Raw genomic sequence first — 15835 nt, forward strand, 5'->3', positions numbered from 1 at the left:
TATTTTGTTCATTCTTACAGATTTTTTGTTGTGAAGACAACAATTTGTAAAGGTACAGGAAGTTACAGCTAATGACAGGAAATATGTATAAATTCAGTTCAATCATTTAAACCACAGTTGAGTGAAATTAGCATTGTGTGTATGAACATAACTCACACATGATGTAGCCAGAGCTGTCTTCCACAGCAACTGATATGTGTTGCCATTAAGTCTCGACCTCCCTTACTGTCACATTGCAAAATGTCTGAATTAATAACATAAACAGATATCAGGTGCCGAAATAAAAAATTAGTGGAAGAAATAAAAATAAGGGAAAAACAAAATACAAATAATTGTGTGTCCTCAAGTCGTTGGGTAAAATGACCAGGATGGGGACACTTGCAGTGCGGTGTAAAATAGGGCATGACCTCAGGGGTGACTCCACATATGGCTAGCATAGGACAGGGTTGCAAAAGCATATTCAAGAACATGAACGGTGGTTGATAAATATCACAATAATGATCATTTATTTCACACTGTAGCCATAGTGACATTGATTTTTCTTTGTAGCCTTTGTGACAGGGATCTTGCCATGCAAAAAAAAGGAACCGAATCAAAATAAACTCCTGAAGAGGAGGAATTGATTCTTTCAAGGACATTGCCTCACAGTCGACCACTCCATCATCCTAATAGGACAGCAGCAGCAGCAGACATTTTGGCTTGTCACAGCAGCAGGAAGAGCACAGGTGTTACTAATAACACTAATGATGGCTCTGCTCTACTCCAGTGCCCCACTCAGCCATGACAGTGTGACAATGAGCCAGCATGCACACTTGAGGAATTCAGACATAATTTATGTGGTTATTTACACCCGTGCTTTTTCCTACTCTGACACGTCAACATATCTTAAATGAAAAGGGCCTATTACAGAGGCGGGGGCATATTAACCTATTGGCAGAGACAAAAAAAGAAATATTGGATTTTTTGGGGGGGTAAATTGGGATTGATTAATACAATTCAGGGGAAAAGTAGACATTGTAAGAGACTGTAAAATACCAGTAGATAGCAGTAATACGAGACTAAGGATGCCAGCATTATGGTTTCACCAATTTGTATATATATATATATATATATATATATATTTTAGAAAACTGTGTGGCATAAGGATGTTTACCAGTCAGAGGAAAATAGAAGTTAGGGAAAAAGGGAAATAGTTTATTGCCACAGTAAAGTTAGTAGATTAGGTAAACATACTTTCGAAGAATTGTGAGAGATATTCAGTTAAGGACTAAGAACACGCTCACACTTAATATGAAAGTCACAATATGTACAGAAAATATCATCTATAAAATGTTGACATATTCAAATTGTTGGTTTTGTGCAGTCCAACAGTCCAATGTATTCAGTTTGGGATAGAAGACTAAGATAACCAGCCTATATTAACATATAAGAAGCATGGACCAGAGAGCATTTTTGTTGAAAAAAATGGAAGTAATTAAATCAAATTTAATAATAGATAGATAGATAGATAGATAGATAGATAGTAACTTTATTGATCCCGAGGGAAATTCAAGTTTCCAGCATCACAGTTCCATGGTGCAAAACATGTTAGTAAAAAGGCAGTAAAAAAGTTAGTAGTGCAAAGTACAAAGTACACAAAAATATACCACATATATAAAAATACAAGGAGATGAAGAAAACTGTTAAAACTGAATATAGTGCAGGGTAACAGCTGTGATACACGACTATTAAAAAAGTGAGTATAGTGCAGGGTAACTCCAGTTGCTTAGTCTATGAAAGTGCACTGTGTGCATTATTATCTGTCCTGCAGACCGTTCTAATTTCTATATTTTACATACTTTTTTCTGATTGGGCATTCACAAAATACAATTTACATAGCTAAGAGCAAGTGAGTAACAAATGTTATGCCAGTATGATGAATGAAGCCTGCTGTCTCATGTGTTGTAATACCTACCTATCACCGACAGGGGGCTCCTCCCTCCCACTGCCCCGCAGTGCTCAGCGCGTCACTCTGATGACGTCGCAGTCAGCTGACAAGACAGCAGCCAATCACAAGGCGAGGACGGGTTGAACCGTTTACTTGCTCTGAGAGTTGTCAAGGTTTCTGGTTGTGGAGGATCCGAGAGAGGAGCACGAAGGGCGGCTACGGTTCTACTACAATATGCCGAATAAAACCAAGAAAGACAAGGTGAGTGCGAGAATTTAATTGAAAAAAAGCTATGATAGTTGGAGATAAAGTTTTCATTAAGTGTATTTCAGCGCATTTTATTTATAAACCAGCTTTAAAACAAGACATTTTAATATAGTTAGCGAGCTATCAGCGCAGTGTCCCAGTGACGTCAGCTAGCACCAGCAGCTAACCGCTACTCTGCCAGCATGTGCTGCCTTTATTCAAATAAAGAGCTGTTAACCATGTGTGAGAGAGTATCCTTTGAATGCATATCCTTTTGACAAATATGTGTGTTAAGTAAGCCTTTGTATCTTTATCTGAATGCCTGTGCCTCTGTAGTAACGTTAGCCGGCTAGCAGCAGACTTGTATTCAAACAGGAGGAGTGTGAGACTGGGTGTGTGTGCAGGCATGCTATATTTAGCTGTGATTTTTTTTTGCATGGCGGCATTCACTGATAGACTGCACACCGATGTTGTCAACCTAGCTGTGTCGTATTTGCTAATGTCAAACCTTTTCTTTTCAGGAGTCCCCGAAGTCTGGTAAAGGTGGCAAGAGTGGAGGACAAGAGAACTCAGAGCATGAGGTAACATCAGGTTAACTATACTAGGAAACTTCCTGGAGTAGGACAGTAGGACGTTGTCTTAAGATAAGATAAGATATTCCTTTTATTAGTCCCGCAGTGGGGACATTTGCAGAGTACAGCAGCAAAGGGGATAGTGCAAAAAGTGCACAAGATGCATCAACTAACACAGTAAAAAAAAAAGAGCTAAACAAAGTGTAACAAAATATGAACCATTAAAATAGAAGGTAGTATAAAAATAGGAGCAGTATATACAGTATTGACAATAAACAGACTATTAACAAAATTGCACAAGTGGAAAATGATATTGCACAGTGAGAATGAATGAATGAATGAATGAAATTCCACCTGAAAATATCAGATTATTGTCAGTTTTTGGGTGTGTAAGTGGTCTACTGGGAGCAGTGCTGGTTGTGGAGTCAAGTTCAAACGCAGTCTGAAAATGGGCTGCATCATTATCACTGACAATGAATCAACAAGAAGCCCACCCCCCTCTATTATCAGTGTCCATTGCTGTCCTTTGCAGTGATTCTGTCATTGACAGGACTTGGTTGTACCTGGATCATGGTTGCCCCCCCTCTTGACTCATGCTGCTGTTTCTTGATAATCTATTGCCCTAATAATCATGTAGATGACATCAGTTTAGGACACCAGCCAATCAGTTGAGTTCACCAAGGTTCTCGGCTACTTGGACTGTTTACTTGTCATAGTATGCTCAATATTAATATACTTGAAATCCATTCTAATATCTCTACCATGTACAATTACTGATCATTTGCAATATGCATGTTATGTCATGTTGAAGGTAGTGTTGTAAATGCGTGCCTTTGTGCATGTCTTCCAAACTACTTTATTAGCCACCCATAATCCAGGAGACAGAGAAAATTACTTTATACTAAAATAATCTGAATTATTAAGATGGCTAGATGATCAAGTCATTAAATTCAGCTAGCAGCAGTATCTATCACCTATTGGGATCATATTGTCATTACTTTTATATGACACTTTAGCATAACATGAGGCTATCAATATTCTATAGACTAAAAGGTCCTTTTCATACTTGTATGTCCATTGGCTACAAAAGAAATCAGTGTTTAATGTGGCAAGGATACTAGTTTCTAATCAACAAATGTGAACAATTACACTGGCAAAAAGGACTGGTCATCTTTATTTCTCCAAAATGGAAAGGAGAACACTCTACAGGATTGGTGCCTCAGAAATGTCCACAGAAGTGAATCATTCGACACCTTAAAAGTTATAATAAAACATTGCAAAAATGGTAATACGATGTGACTAGCCATTGACCTTTTTTGCTTGCATCTAGATTGGGTCACATCTGGAAAAGCCAAAAGGGGTAGCTTTAGCCCACATTACAAACTGTTAAAAATTGTGTTGGTCCTGTAATAGCATAGTCATCTGGTGTGAATCATCATGTCACAGTATTGCACTGCATGGTCCTGTGCTGTATTTGTAAAATAGTACGAGGGCATCAAATGGGACCAGGTGCCCAGTATGGTTTCAAACACTATTCTCATGATTTTTTCCAAGATAAAATGCATCTGTTAACAAACTCAAACAGAGAACAGATTTAAGTCCGACTTCTTCCATGACGTCTGCAATCACCATATATAAACATCACCGAGCCATTGTGGAAAGATTTCAACTTCTTTCATTCTTCAAAGAACTGGAGGCTTTTCTTTTTCACGGCAAGTGAAATCCTTGATGCACTCTTTTTCAGGGCTGGTTTGACAGCTGACATCTGTTTGTGCAGCAAAATGTCCTCCTCTTTACTACCCATTTAATATTCATATTGTTAGGGCTGTTGACCACCTGTTCGTATTTTTAGTGGCTGAGTGTAACACACAGTCCAGTTTGCTGTAATATAAAAATGCTCACATGAGGCTTAAAGAAGTTACCTGCTCCCTATATTGACAGCATTCTTAAGACAAAACTGTGCATATTTAATTTACTTTTTATGTCACTTTAATATATTACCCAAAACATATATTTTCTATTTGTCTTACTGCCAATTAGTTATAAAGAATTTAGATATATGATCCTCTATCAACCTTCTGAATTCTTCCTTTCTCAGCCTCCTAGTCATCTCTTGCTGGTTAATAGCAGCGAGCAGGATTGCTGTTGTGTCAGCAGCCATGCGGCAGATCTACCGCTGCCCCAACCTTGAGTGAAATTGAAATTGCTGGGCTGCAAGCTGTTGTTGTTACCTCCGCCCCTCCCTTTTGTCTCATATACTTGGTAACCAGAAGTGTTTGAGACTAAAGGGAATGTTTACAACATATAGGAAGGCTTCATTTAACAATCATATCAGCGAGGAAGTACATTAAATAGCATTAAATTAGAAAATCCTAGATGACAGATGTTTCTACTTTAGCTTAATGAACTTACAAGTAAAAGAGTTAATTCCTATCGTTGTATTAATATGTAATCTATTTCCTAGTAGAGGCCAGCTCAGCATTATTTCCCACTTTACTAGACAGCTTGCTAGTGGCCCAGCTCTTAAGCTCCTGTCTTGTAGCGCTGCAGACTGTGGCCAACTTTAGCTGGGTCTTAACTGAATTTAATAATTCCCCCGTGACTCAGACTGACACAGCTCCACAGCTGCATCTGGTGAAGTAAGCTCCCTGTGCCATCAGGTGTGTGTTGATGAATGGATCCCAGCAGGCAGGTGGGACCAGCTGTGAGAAACTTGCCATCAGGATTATATCCAGCCCTATTAACCCTCTGTGTTTTCTAAGTCTTCTGAGACACAGCTGGGTGGGTTGGTGAGTGGATGAAAAAGCAATAATGGTTTGCTTTTTCCATGTGAACGTGAAGCGTCCCCAGATAAATGTACTGTTATAGTGTCTGTACATTGGGTGAAGTGTGGTTTATGACCTCAGTTACATAATGCAAGACACTGTCTTGTTAAGTAAATGGTGACGCACTTTATATAATTAAAATGTCCAGTCTAGTGTATGGCACCAAGTCACACGGTTTTATCAGATTCCTAAAGAGGTAGTTGCACTCTCTTTCACCCTCTGTACTCCACATGTGCTTGCGCTACCTCGGTGTCACTAATGTGGGTTTTTTCCTCTTATTTCAGCAGAGCTCTAACAGGAAGGCGAGCAATAATGTTCCTCCCACCACTCAGCTGCTAAAGGGGAAGCAGCCAGGTTCCCAGACACCTGTCAAAAAGGACAAGAGGCAGAGCTCCTCTCGTTTCAGCTTGAGCAACAACAGGGAGCTGCAGAAACTGCCTGCTTTCAAAGGTATTTACTGGTACAATCCCTAAATCCTGTCATCCAATCACATAATTAACCAACTACCCAGTGCTCTAGGTTTTGGAGTTGTTGCACGTACACACATACAAGAGCATTTTAGTAGTGTTTCCAGGCTGGAAGATTTTGCACTTGTTTGTGGAGTTGTAGACAATTTGCCTTTTTGTAGGCAAAAATAATGAATTTAAAATGTTTTTGAAGCCTGAATTCAAGACTTGAGAAATCACCCAGAAGCCATATTTAGAGCAGAATTTTCCTTAAGGCAGGTTGGGTAAGAAATCCCTGTAATCTTGACAGATAAGTGTAGGCCTCGCAGAATGTGCATACTTACAAGCACACACTCCGTTATTTTCTTTCCACGCTGAAACATCCATGAACATCCCGTGCTGCATCACCCTCATTGTAATACCAAGCTGAGCATGACATTACGCAATACATGGAAACAAACAGAGGACGTACATGGCATGGACTTTGCGCTGGATTTAACCCAAGCGTCTATATTTAGTGGTAATCCAGAGATAAAGCTTTAATTCCATGGTCCTTGTGTTTCAGGATGTTGCCAGTGACCAGCACTGTCTGCCAGGCATACTAGTATTCCTTCTCTCTTCCTCCCCTTGTGGAGGAGAAATTGGCAGATTTTTGTGGATGTGTATATATTGACATTTACTGTAATGTCTAAACTCAGTGCCAGCATAGCACCAGATGGAAAAGCAAAGAGTGGGCACTGCCGTTAGGCCGCTGGGCATACTATCTATGTACTGTCTGTGTATGCATGCATGAATACACGCAACAATATTGGCCGCTGCCTTCTACCAGCACACTAATTATATAACCTGGCAATGTACTGAAAACAAAAGCCTATAAATCTATAGTAGGTTATAAAGTTTGCGTGCAAATAAACTTTTTTAAAGAAACATATTTTGCATATGCTAGTGGAAATAAGACAGCAAGAGAGTGAGTTACTCTGTGGGAGGCAATAAATAGTCCTATGTCTGGGAATTATAGAAAACTCAGAAAATATGGAGGAAAAAACAATCCCTGGCAGTGGTGTCATCGAAAAAAAAGTTATAACCCTTTTAGTAGCAACGGAAATATCCCCTGATGACTATACATATTAATAAGCAAAATAAAGTTTGGACATTGGAGGTTTTGCCTGGCAGTTTAATAGAGGGAGAATTATACATCTCCCCTCAAAGACGGGTTTACAGTTAATACGGCAATGAAAAGTCTATGTAATTAAACTGAATTGTCGGGCTGTGCAATTAATCAAATTTCATTTACAATTACAGCTTCCAGCGATAACACATAATCAACATAAAGATTATTGTGCCACATTCCATTTCGCAATGACGCTCTCGTTTTGTCTTGTGTTATAAATCCAGAGCACCCCTTTCCTTTACAGCTGTGCGCTTTTGCCCCGCTCGGCGGGTCAGGGACGGCTGCTCAGTGTGGGAGGATCCCCTCGTGGGAACTCTCGCCGGGCGTATTGGTGGTGCGCCACGACCGGCTCTAGGTCGGCTCAGAAAGGCCCGAAGTGACGGTGGCGCTTTATAGCACCCCTCGCCCGGACCTCGCCGCTTAGTGCTCGCTGTGCCCTCTCTCCCTGCGGGGAGGGACGTAGCTCCCTGCTCCCGGCGCGACTGTCTAACGGGACAGAATGTCCTCAGTGCAGCGATGATTATTTTTGCTGTGTCATCACCATTCATAACTATGTAACCAATTTGTTTATGATTAAATGGTTTACTAGAACACAATTTTCTTCATATATCTAGCCTTTTTAATTTTGCTCTCAAAGTGCACCAGATCGATTCATTTAACTTTAAAATGTAGGCTAAAAAATTTTCATTTTAAATGCATGATGTTTCCAAAGTCAGTAACTAATCGTGTTACATAATTCTCATCTCAATATTGACCATAATAACAATAATAATAAGAATAATCGATTATAATATTTGCCGTAATTGAGCAGACCTATTGAATTGTATTGAATTTAATCTCACTGTTTAATACGGTGAACGATTCTGTCGAGGAAAACACAGCATGTTGTTTGCAGTCTGACAGTGTTACTATATGTGAATTGGAAATGATTACATGAATGTCAGAACTTAAGATGCACCAACTCCCCAAATTCTATTGAAATCGCAATATGGCGGCCTATTGCAATTTTCAAATCGCAGGAGGCACAATATTTGTTAAGGGCGAATGTGCATCAAAATACCATCTTTAATTAAATATTGTGGTGCTGTAGAAATGTCCTGACCTACACATCATATTCTACAAACTTGTTTGGTACAGATCCCTGCAAAAATCACAACATAATCATTTTAATGTTTTTCAATGAAAATTAGACTAATGATGTAAAAATGATCATTCCCTCAAATTTCGCAAATCATATCGCAATTTCAATATCAGTCAAAATAATCGCAATTGTAATCGAAATTCAAAATCGTGCAGCCCTATCCCTATTTAAAGAGAGGAGTTGTCCTGTGAGTTATAGACCTAAGATACCACCTGAGAGAACTGACTTTTCTCAAGACATACTTTGGTGTTAGCCACTAAAATAAAGGCCTTGATATATTATTTATTCCTCAAAAAAAAAGTGCCTTTGTTTTGTTTTTCCTCCTCACTCTTAAAGTCAGAATACCCTACTTGCAGTGAGCACATCGCTACAACACACTAAAGCAAAGGCAGCATTCCTCTCCAGAGAGAATTTACAAATGTTATTTCTCTCTTTGGGAGACTTGGCTAATAGTACAAAGTGGAGTTACTATCTGTGACTAAAGGCAACAGCTTCTTTTGTGTTATTGTGTGCCATTTGTTTCAGTCTTTTGTGTGAGATTAGAATTAATGGACACACAATGGAGTTGATTTCTACCATAAAATATTCCTGTATCTTTATCTTGTTTTTTCCATTACCCTTGTGCTGCGTCAAGAAACCATTAAGCATAACTTAATTTCTGATAAAGGCTGCTCTCTTCCCACACCCCAGTGGGAGCTTTGATAACATTCTGCAAAACATTATCCCACAGTGGCCCGGTAGATGTTATCACTTAGTCCTGTCCAAACAGGCTCCTCGCTCGGCCTGTTTTCATTCCAAGCATGTTCACCACCTCCTGATGGAAACGCATGTCCGAGAGTCTGTCCTGCAGAGCCACAAGGTTGAGGAGAGACTGGAAACCCTGACCAGCAGGCTTTTCCCATGAACTCGCCTCAAACCCAAGAGTGTTTGTTGTGACTCTAGAGTACATTTTAGCCAGCATTTGCGTTCAATAGCAAAGCAGTTTAAAATGTTTCCTGTTGAAGACATGTTATGGTAAGCTTATTTTTATAAGGCCCAAAAAACAAATCCAGAAATGTGTTTTTGGATTAATGCCTTTCCTGCAGCTTGTAAACAGGAGACAAATGCTTTCAAGGTGCCTGTTTATTTCTCTCGTTTCAAGTGTAATCATACTTGCCAAAAAGCACAGAACAACAACAGTTGCTGCCTCTGTATGTGTTCTCTTTTACAGCAGGCGCTTTCCTGTGTGAAGCATCTGTCTCGTAGGGTTTGTCGCCATCTGCTGGTTAGTCAGATATTTGAGTTGCTATCATGTAACTTGAACAAACACTTCAATTGTCAGGATGTAATATAACCTACCCCTGATTTCTCAGCCATGCAAAACAAACAAAACCACTGAATCTAATCAATGAATTTTAGTGGTTTTGCAGATAAAGACACATTGTTTGTTAAAGTTTAACATGCCAAGCAACATAAGTTATATGATAGGGAACGAATTATGTTTTAGTGCAATGGCATGTTTACTTTTAAGTCTTTGTGTAAACTAGAATAATTGTTTAATCCATGTACTGGGTATATAATATTGTGCATCTAGTTTGCAAATCTCCTTTTTATTAATGTTTTTGAATATTATGAAGAGGACACAGTAAGGATTATTTTTCTAGGATTGTTTTAAGATTACTCAGTGTAATTTGAAAAGTACAGACAGAGTACTTTAGTATAGGAAGATGAGGCTGTCGCTTGTTATAGCATAAGTGATGGGAATGTGACACATTTCCTGTATTCTACCAAAATATGCAGCTGTCTTCAGCCGTTGACCTATCCCAGACATGTTCCAAGGAAAGAGAGACATGAAAACATAGTTTCTAAAGTAGTTTTCATCTGAAGGAATACTGAAGGAAGCAATCCCCATGCAACATCAGTTACTACAGGAGTTACATCACGTACTATTGAAACAGTGTCTGCAATATTGGTTGCTTTAGACCATGATTGTACTATAGTGTTCGCTTATGTGTCACCTACACGTGTTAGTCAATGTTAAGCAGAGTTATGTTAATCCCTCCTTCGTAAAGTTCTCTGTATGTGTTTTTATTTTAAACAATATTATCTTGTTTTTAACAGCCAGGTTAAAATGTAGAAACTTTTTTAACATTGTGGGCAGATACTTAAAAGCAGGATGCAAAAGGGCAAGGCAGGTTTCAGGGAATGGTTTCCTTTACCGCTCCTGCAGGTGGTAGAGGAAAAGACTCCCACACCTCATGGGAGAGACTTCCTTTTTCAAACATCTCACATGAAAAAACAAAAAAACATAACTCACTAGTTGTGATCAGCTGTTGAAGCTCTAAATGGTTTGGCAAATGAAATAATATTTAATCGAAAAGCGTCTCCTCCCATGCAAACACATCATCTGCTTGACCTACCGGGGAAAGTACAGTACGTTACCGAGCCATTATACAACTGTCAGTTTAAAATTGCTGAGATCAATAGCATCACACCCAATCTGACATCACAGCATCCTAACAATTTTTTTGTCTAATGTCGAGTTTATAATGGAATTTGCAAACAATAGTTTTGTAAGCAATATTTATCACTATGGGTCTGTATAGTTAGATGGTCTGTAATCCACAACAGGCCGCAATATTTTAAAACTGTAATTCATATTTCACAGAAAGACAGACAGATTTAATTTACTCATACATACAGACAGGCAAACCCAGTCGCCGTCAAATACAGCCAACAAAGTAAATGCTCAACATTTGGATATGATTATGATATAATGTTCCTCAGTTGTGTAACAGTTTTAGTGGCAGAATTTGTGATGATTTCTATTGAGTGTATTCATCTTCGTCATCCGCCCACAGGTGTTCCCACTTAGCACTGTACAACATTATGATTGCCTGTGTCCCAAAATAATACCGTCTAAATCTGAGCTCTTCCTCCCTTCATATTTTATTCAGTCTTTTTGTGAAAGTAATACAGAGCAGCCATAATGAACACGACCTCTCTAATTTGAGTGGGTGAGAATTGATCTAGGATACTGACAGAGCTGTGTTTCTATCATTGGAAGCTGCTTACGGGGAACATTTAAGTTCAGCTACTGTTCAGCTGTGTCGATAGGTCTGTTTCTCCAAAATAGATTTGAGCCTTGAGGGTTTATTACAGAGAACCGTGACATTTGGAGATCAGCAGATCTGTAAATGAACCACTCAACTGTGGCTGACCTGCTGCTATCAATGATGGATTTAGAACACGCTCTCCATCCCATCCAGGACCAGACCCATGATGCCTCACAAGTTCACTCTCTTGCCACTGCCATGAATAGCACAGACACAGCGAAAAGCTCAAGCTCAAGCTCAAGCTCAAGCTCAAGCTCAAGCTCAAGCTCAAGCTCAAGCTCAAGCTCATGAATGCATGTGCCAAATGAGCGTTCGGTGTGTGTTTGTAACAAGTGGGCGTGTTTAGCGTTGTCTTGGTCAGAACAACAGATCTTCTGATGGGAGGTTGCCTCATGACTAGGGAACAGAATGGCAAGAAAGAGCCCTTTATACACTCAGACTAGACCCTGCTGCTGAAATACCCCGCTATTGTATATATTAGAACCAGCTAGACTTGATGTTAGAGGTCTGTCGCACTGCTAAATTGTGTTTGGAGACTAGATTATTATGCCGGGGATGTATTCATTCCCATTTCCTTACAATGTAGCATAGTTTAAGACATTCAAGGTTTCTGACATTGCCCATGAACATAGATGGCTAAGATTACAGTTTCTAGCCAGGGTAGCAAAAGTAAATGTCAGTCAAACCTGGGACAGATTAAATATGGAGAAAAATCATCAACAAATCAATGATCCTGGGTTATAGCGGAAGCTCGCTATCAAATTAAATAGCATTGGAAGTGTTTCTTGCAAGCACTAGCCACCCTATACATAATGTTTTGTCAAATCAACTGTTAACTGAACACTCAGAGCTCATTCATTTTTACTTTACCTGAACTTTAATTGAAAGTGCTGCACAAAATATATAAGTGACAACTCGTGTCAGGATCATCCAGTTGTACGAAATTAAGTTGCGACTGTAACAATCTTTGAGAAAGAAGAAACTTTTATTCAGCACTCAGCAGTCAAACACACGATAACACTAAAACAACACTGCTCAGCAGGAGATGGGAACCTATAGTAGCAGGCGCAAACAGACCATAGACCATCCGGTGCTCTAGCCTAATATGACATCCCGGCAATGAACCACCCCAACACCTCTCCAAAGCAGAAGTACAGACGCACAGGGAGGAGCTGCAACACACTATTATGTGTTAAAACCGCATGTGCTCTCTGAAAACACAGGATATAATGCATTTTTGCACACTGTAGACATAGTGGGTCTTTGACCTAAAAACACTGCTTTGATTTTAAAACTGTAAAAGTTCCCCAACTATATTTACGTAAAGACGTGTATTTTTTATGTAAACCAAAGTTTACAGCTACATCAGCAAAAGAAACATTATTAGCTACAAATAATGATTTAGTAGAATACTTTTTTAGCATGTAAAAACACAGATATGAATTAGACTTTATACATGTAACAAAGTATAACTTGACTTAATTTGTCCTGGCATATTACACAGAAATAGTAAATGGAAAAAAAAACAAGCCTGCAAAACCAAGCATGCATGTTTATTCATTCATTTGCAACCTTCTATAATCTTGACTTAATCATTCATCTTAATCATTGACAATCAAGAGGAGCAAAAAGTAATGCTCAAGCCAATTTTAAATGTGTTTAGACAAGTACATTGTGAGACCTTGTACTTCACCAAAGGGAAAATACACTAAGTTTAGTGTGCTATGCACAAGCTTTACATTTTAAATAGGACAGGAAATTACTTTATCCTTGGTAGTTTCTCACTTGCTATTTTTCATTGAGTGCCTTTTTCAAAATGATGAAACATTAGCAAATTACAAATTTGATATAATGAATAATATATGTTGTCCTACTCAAAAATGCAAAGAACACCCCCTGCATTGTGTTGTTTTGCAGGATGTTCGTCAAATCAATCATCATGTTTATATGCGCGCTACAATCCTCGCAGCATGATGGCACACACAGACAGTACACATGGGGATTGCTGCTGATAGCATATGTCATGATAGTGCAATGGGTTCATGCACACTATGACTCAACCTTTCTACCTAATAGGGTGCCATGGTTACAGGATTATATCATTACAGGTCTGATATAGAGAAGAATGTTTGTATGTGAAAGGCTTGTTTAATTGCACTTAGTATTGTGAGAAAGATTTCACTGTCTGCGTCTACTGTAGATTTGCCCTTTCCCTGCACAGCTTTACAGTGCAGGGTTTTTGTCCCCGGAGCTGCTGAGACAGACAGAGTGCTGCTCTCTGCTTATGCACATCCTGTGTTGCTCGCATTGAGACTTCCTGCCTTCCTGTTTCTCTGTCACATACACCTGGGCTCAGGCTGTGCTCCTGGAGAGCCATCTGTCATGCAAAACCTCACACATGCACACAAAAGACGGCACATGCATAAAGAGGGGCTTAATATCTGACAAACAGTGTTAGACAGTCTTTTGTCTTATAGTTGATGTTACATCTTGTAGCTGTTATATATGGAAAGAAATCATGCCTAAACTTGCCCTGTGGCATGCATGCTTAACGCTTGTTGTTTCCTGTTTTATTTTCAGTGTTTTGAGCTTTTTGGCATTGGACTTATTGTAATTTGTTATGTCAGTTGCGGTTTGTTGGTGGGAGTTAGGCTGTGAATGAGAAATGAGTCATTTAACCCCTCCTCTGACTCTTACAAAACAGCCTACATGTTGGATAGGAATGTGTATTTCCTGGCCTTATTCTTGTATTTCAATAACAAAATGGGCTAAACTGATGGCAGATCTGCATTTTGCGCTTTAAAACTCTTGACAGATGTAGCTGCCCTCGCTCCAATCACAGTAACAGTCCCACCCCTTCCCCCTCAGCCCACCAGCCAATCCCTTCCCTCATGTTTATTTATACTGACAGCCAGCCCATGTGATTGCAGCCAGCCAACCGGACAGCTGCAGTGGGGGATGACATCACTAACTAGCTGGTTCCCTCCAGCAGCAGGGGAGCTTCATTTTCTGCTCCGAGTGTTCGTGCTAAAATGGAGGCTGGCTCCTCGCCTTAGCCCGGGCTGCCCTCCTCTCCCCTGTCTCCTGCCTCCGCTCACTGATGTTGGCATGCACTAGAACCGCCAGTGGGATGGTTCTGGATGCACCGAGCTCCAATGGGCCTTTCCAGCCTGTGGCCCTCATGCATTTTAGAGGTGAGAATAGGAAATCTGCTGTTCTGTGTTTGTGTGTTTCAAGGGGAGATGGACCAGAATGTTTTAGCAGCTACTAATTTGGATTTTGTAGAAGAAAATAATTGTGTCAGATGACTTTTTTAAAAGTTGCTGCAAGAGATTAAGAGCCTTTATCCCCTTGTTGTTGGTGGCACGAGTGTTTTTGGAAGAGGAAGCGGGGGATTGTGTATGTCAATGAGGAAGGTGTTTTGCCAAGACATTGCATAGCTTAGCTCGAGTCAGGGAGGGAGGGCGAGAGAGTGAGAAGGAGTGCTAGTTTAGCAGTCTCCCATCCCCCATCAAGACTGCTGATGTCACAGGAAGTGAGGTCAAAACTTGTTATCAGCGTGTGCTTCTGTATTGTATTGTGTATGAGTATCTGGTGTCGGCTGAAACACGTGCAAGTTGAAATGCTCTGCTTGTTGTTGCTGAATCCCCAGTGGGATTCTGAGTTGCTGTCTAACCAGACAAACGTGAAGCTGGGACTTAAAGCCAGTGTTGATCATGGAAAATAGAAACTGACTCTAGGTCAAAGTTAAGAGATACTGTGGATACGTTTTTTTTAGTTTAACAAATTCAAGGCAAATGTTTTGTTCATATATTATTTTCTTAGCAATCAGCCTTTCTCCACAAAATGTGACCGTGTACATTTCACATGCAAACTATCAATGCACACACCCATCGGCGAGATGTTATTAGTGTAATGTTGTAACTTGCATCGGTGTTAAAGGAACAAATGTGTTACATTTTGGGTGATCTATTTGCAGAAATGAAATATAATATTCATAACCATCTTTTCATTAGTGTATGATCACCTGAACGGACAAACCAAACACTGGCTCTAGCGAGAGACTTTAGTGTTTTTATGTTACCTGAAGGCCACCGTAGTTCTCAGACACGCTTGTGAAACTGCAGTAACATGAGCTGCAGAGTGCAAAACCGCGGTATCGCCAGCCGCCGTCTGACTTCCGTTGCTCCTATGCCTAGTTCACACTACACTTTAGCCCTGATTTTCCGCTCCCCGATTTAAGAACCAGATCAAATACAAATTGGCGCTGGCTCGCCGCTTGCGTCATGTGTGAACTGTTCAAAGACGGCAGCCGCGAGGCTCCCCGATGCCTCGCCGACACATTCCAGATATCTAGCATGCTAAATATCTGGACCTGTCGGGGACTCCGGCCATGAGCTACAACCAATGAG

The 15835-nt window shown here is 40.0% G+C and overlaps 1 protein-coding gene across 3 annotated transcripts in view; it reads left to right on the plus strand.

Annotated features, from left to right (window-relative positions):
- The first annotated feature begins 2033 nt into the window (after positions 1-2033).
- The window catches only part of ppp2r5cb (protein phosphatase 2, regulatory subunit B', gamma b), a 33359-nt gene continuing 19557 nt past the window's right edge, over positions 2034-15835 (plus strand). Inside the window, exons 1-3 of one of the 3 annotated variants that reach the window (XM_074615187.1) lie at positions 2034-2188; positions 2695-2754; positions 5855-6020. In XM_074615187.1, coding sequence (XP_074471288.1) covers positions 2162-2188; positions 2695-2754; positions 5855-6020 — 253 coding nt within the window. In that variant the 5' untranslated portion in view covers positions 2034-2161. Of the gene's footprint in view, positions 2189-2694; positions 2755-5854; positions 6021-14389; positions 14618-15835 lie in introns of those variants that run through there. The other 2 variants (XM_074615188.1, XM_074615189.1) reach the window with 2 other exon arrangements.

Source organism: Sebastes fasciatus, chromosome 18, assembly GCF_043250625.1.
Source record: "Sebastes fasciatus isolate fSebFas1 chromosome 18, fSebFas1.pri, whole genome shotgun sequence".
Taxonomy (NCBI): Eukaryota; Metazoa; Chordata; class Actinopteri; order Perciformes; family Sebastidae; genus Sebastes; species Sebastes fasciatus.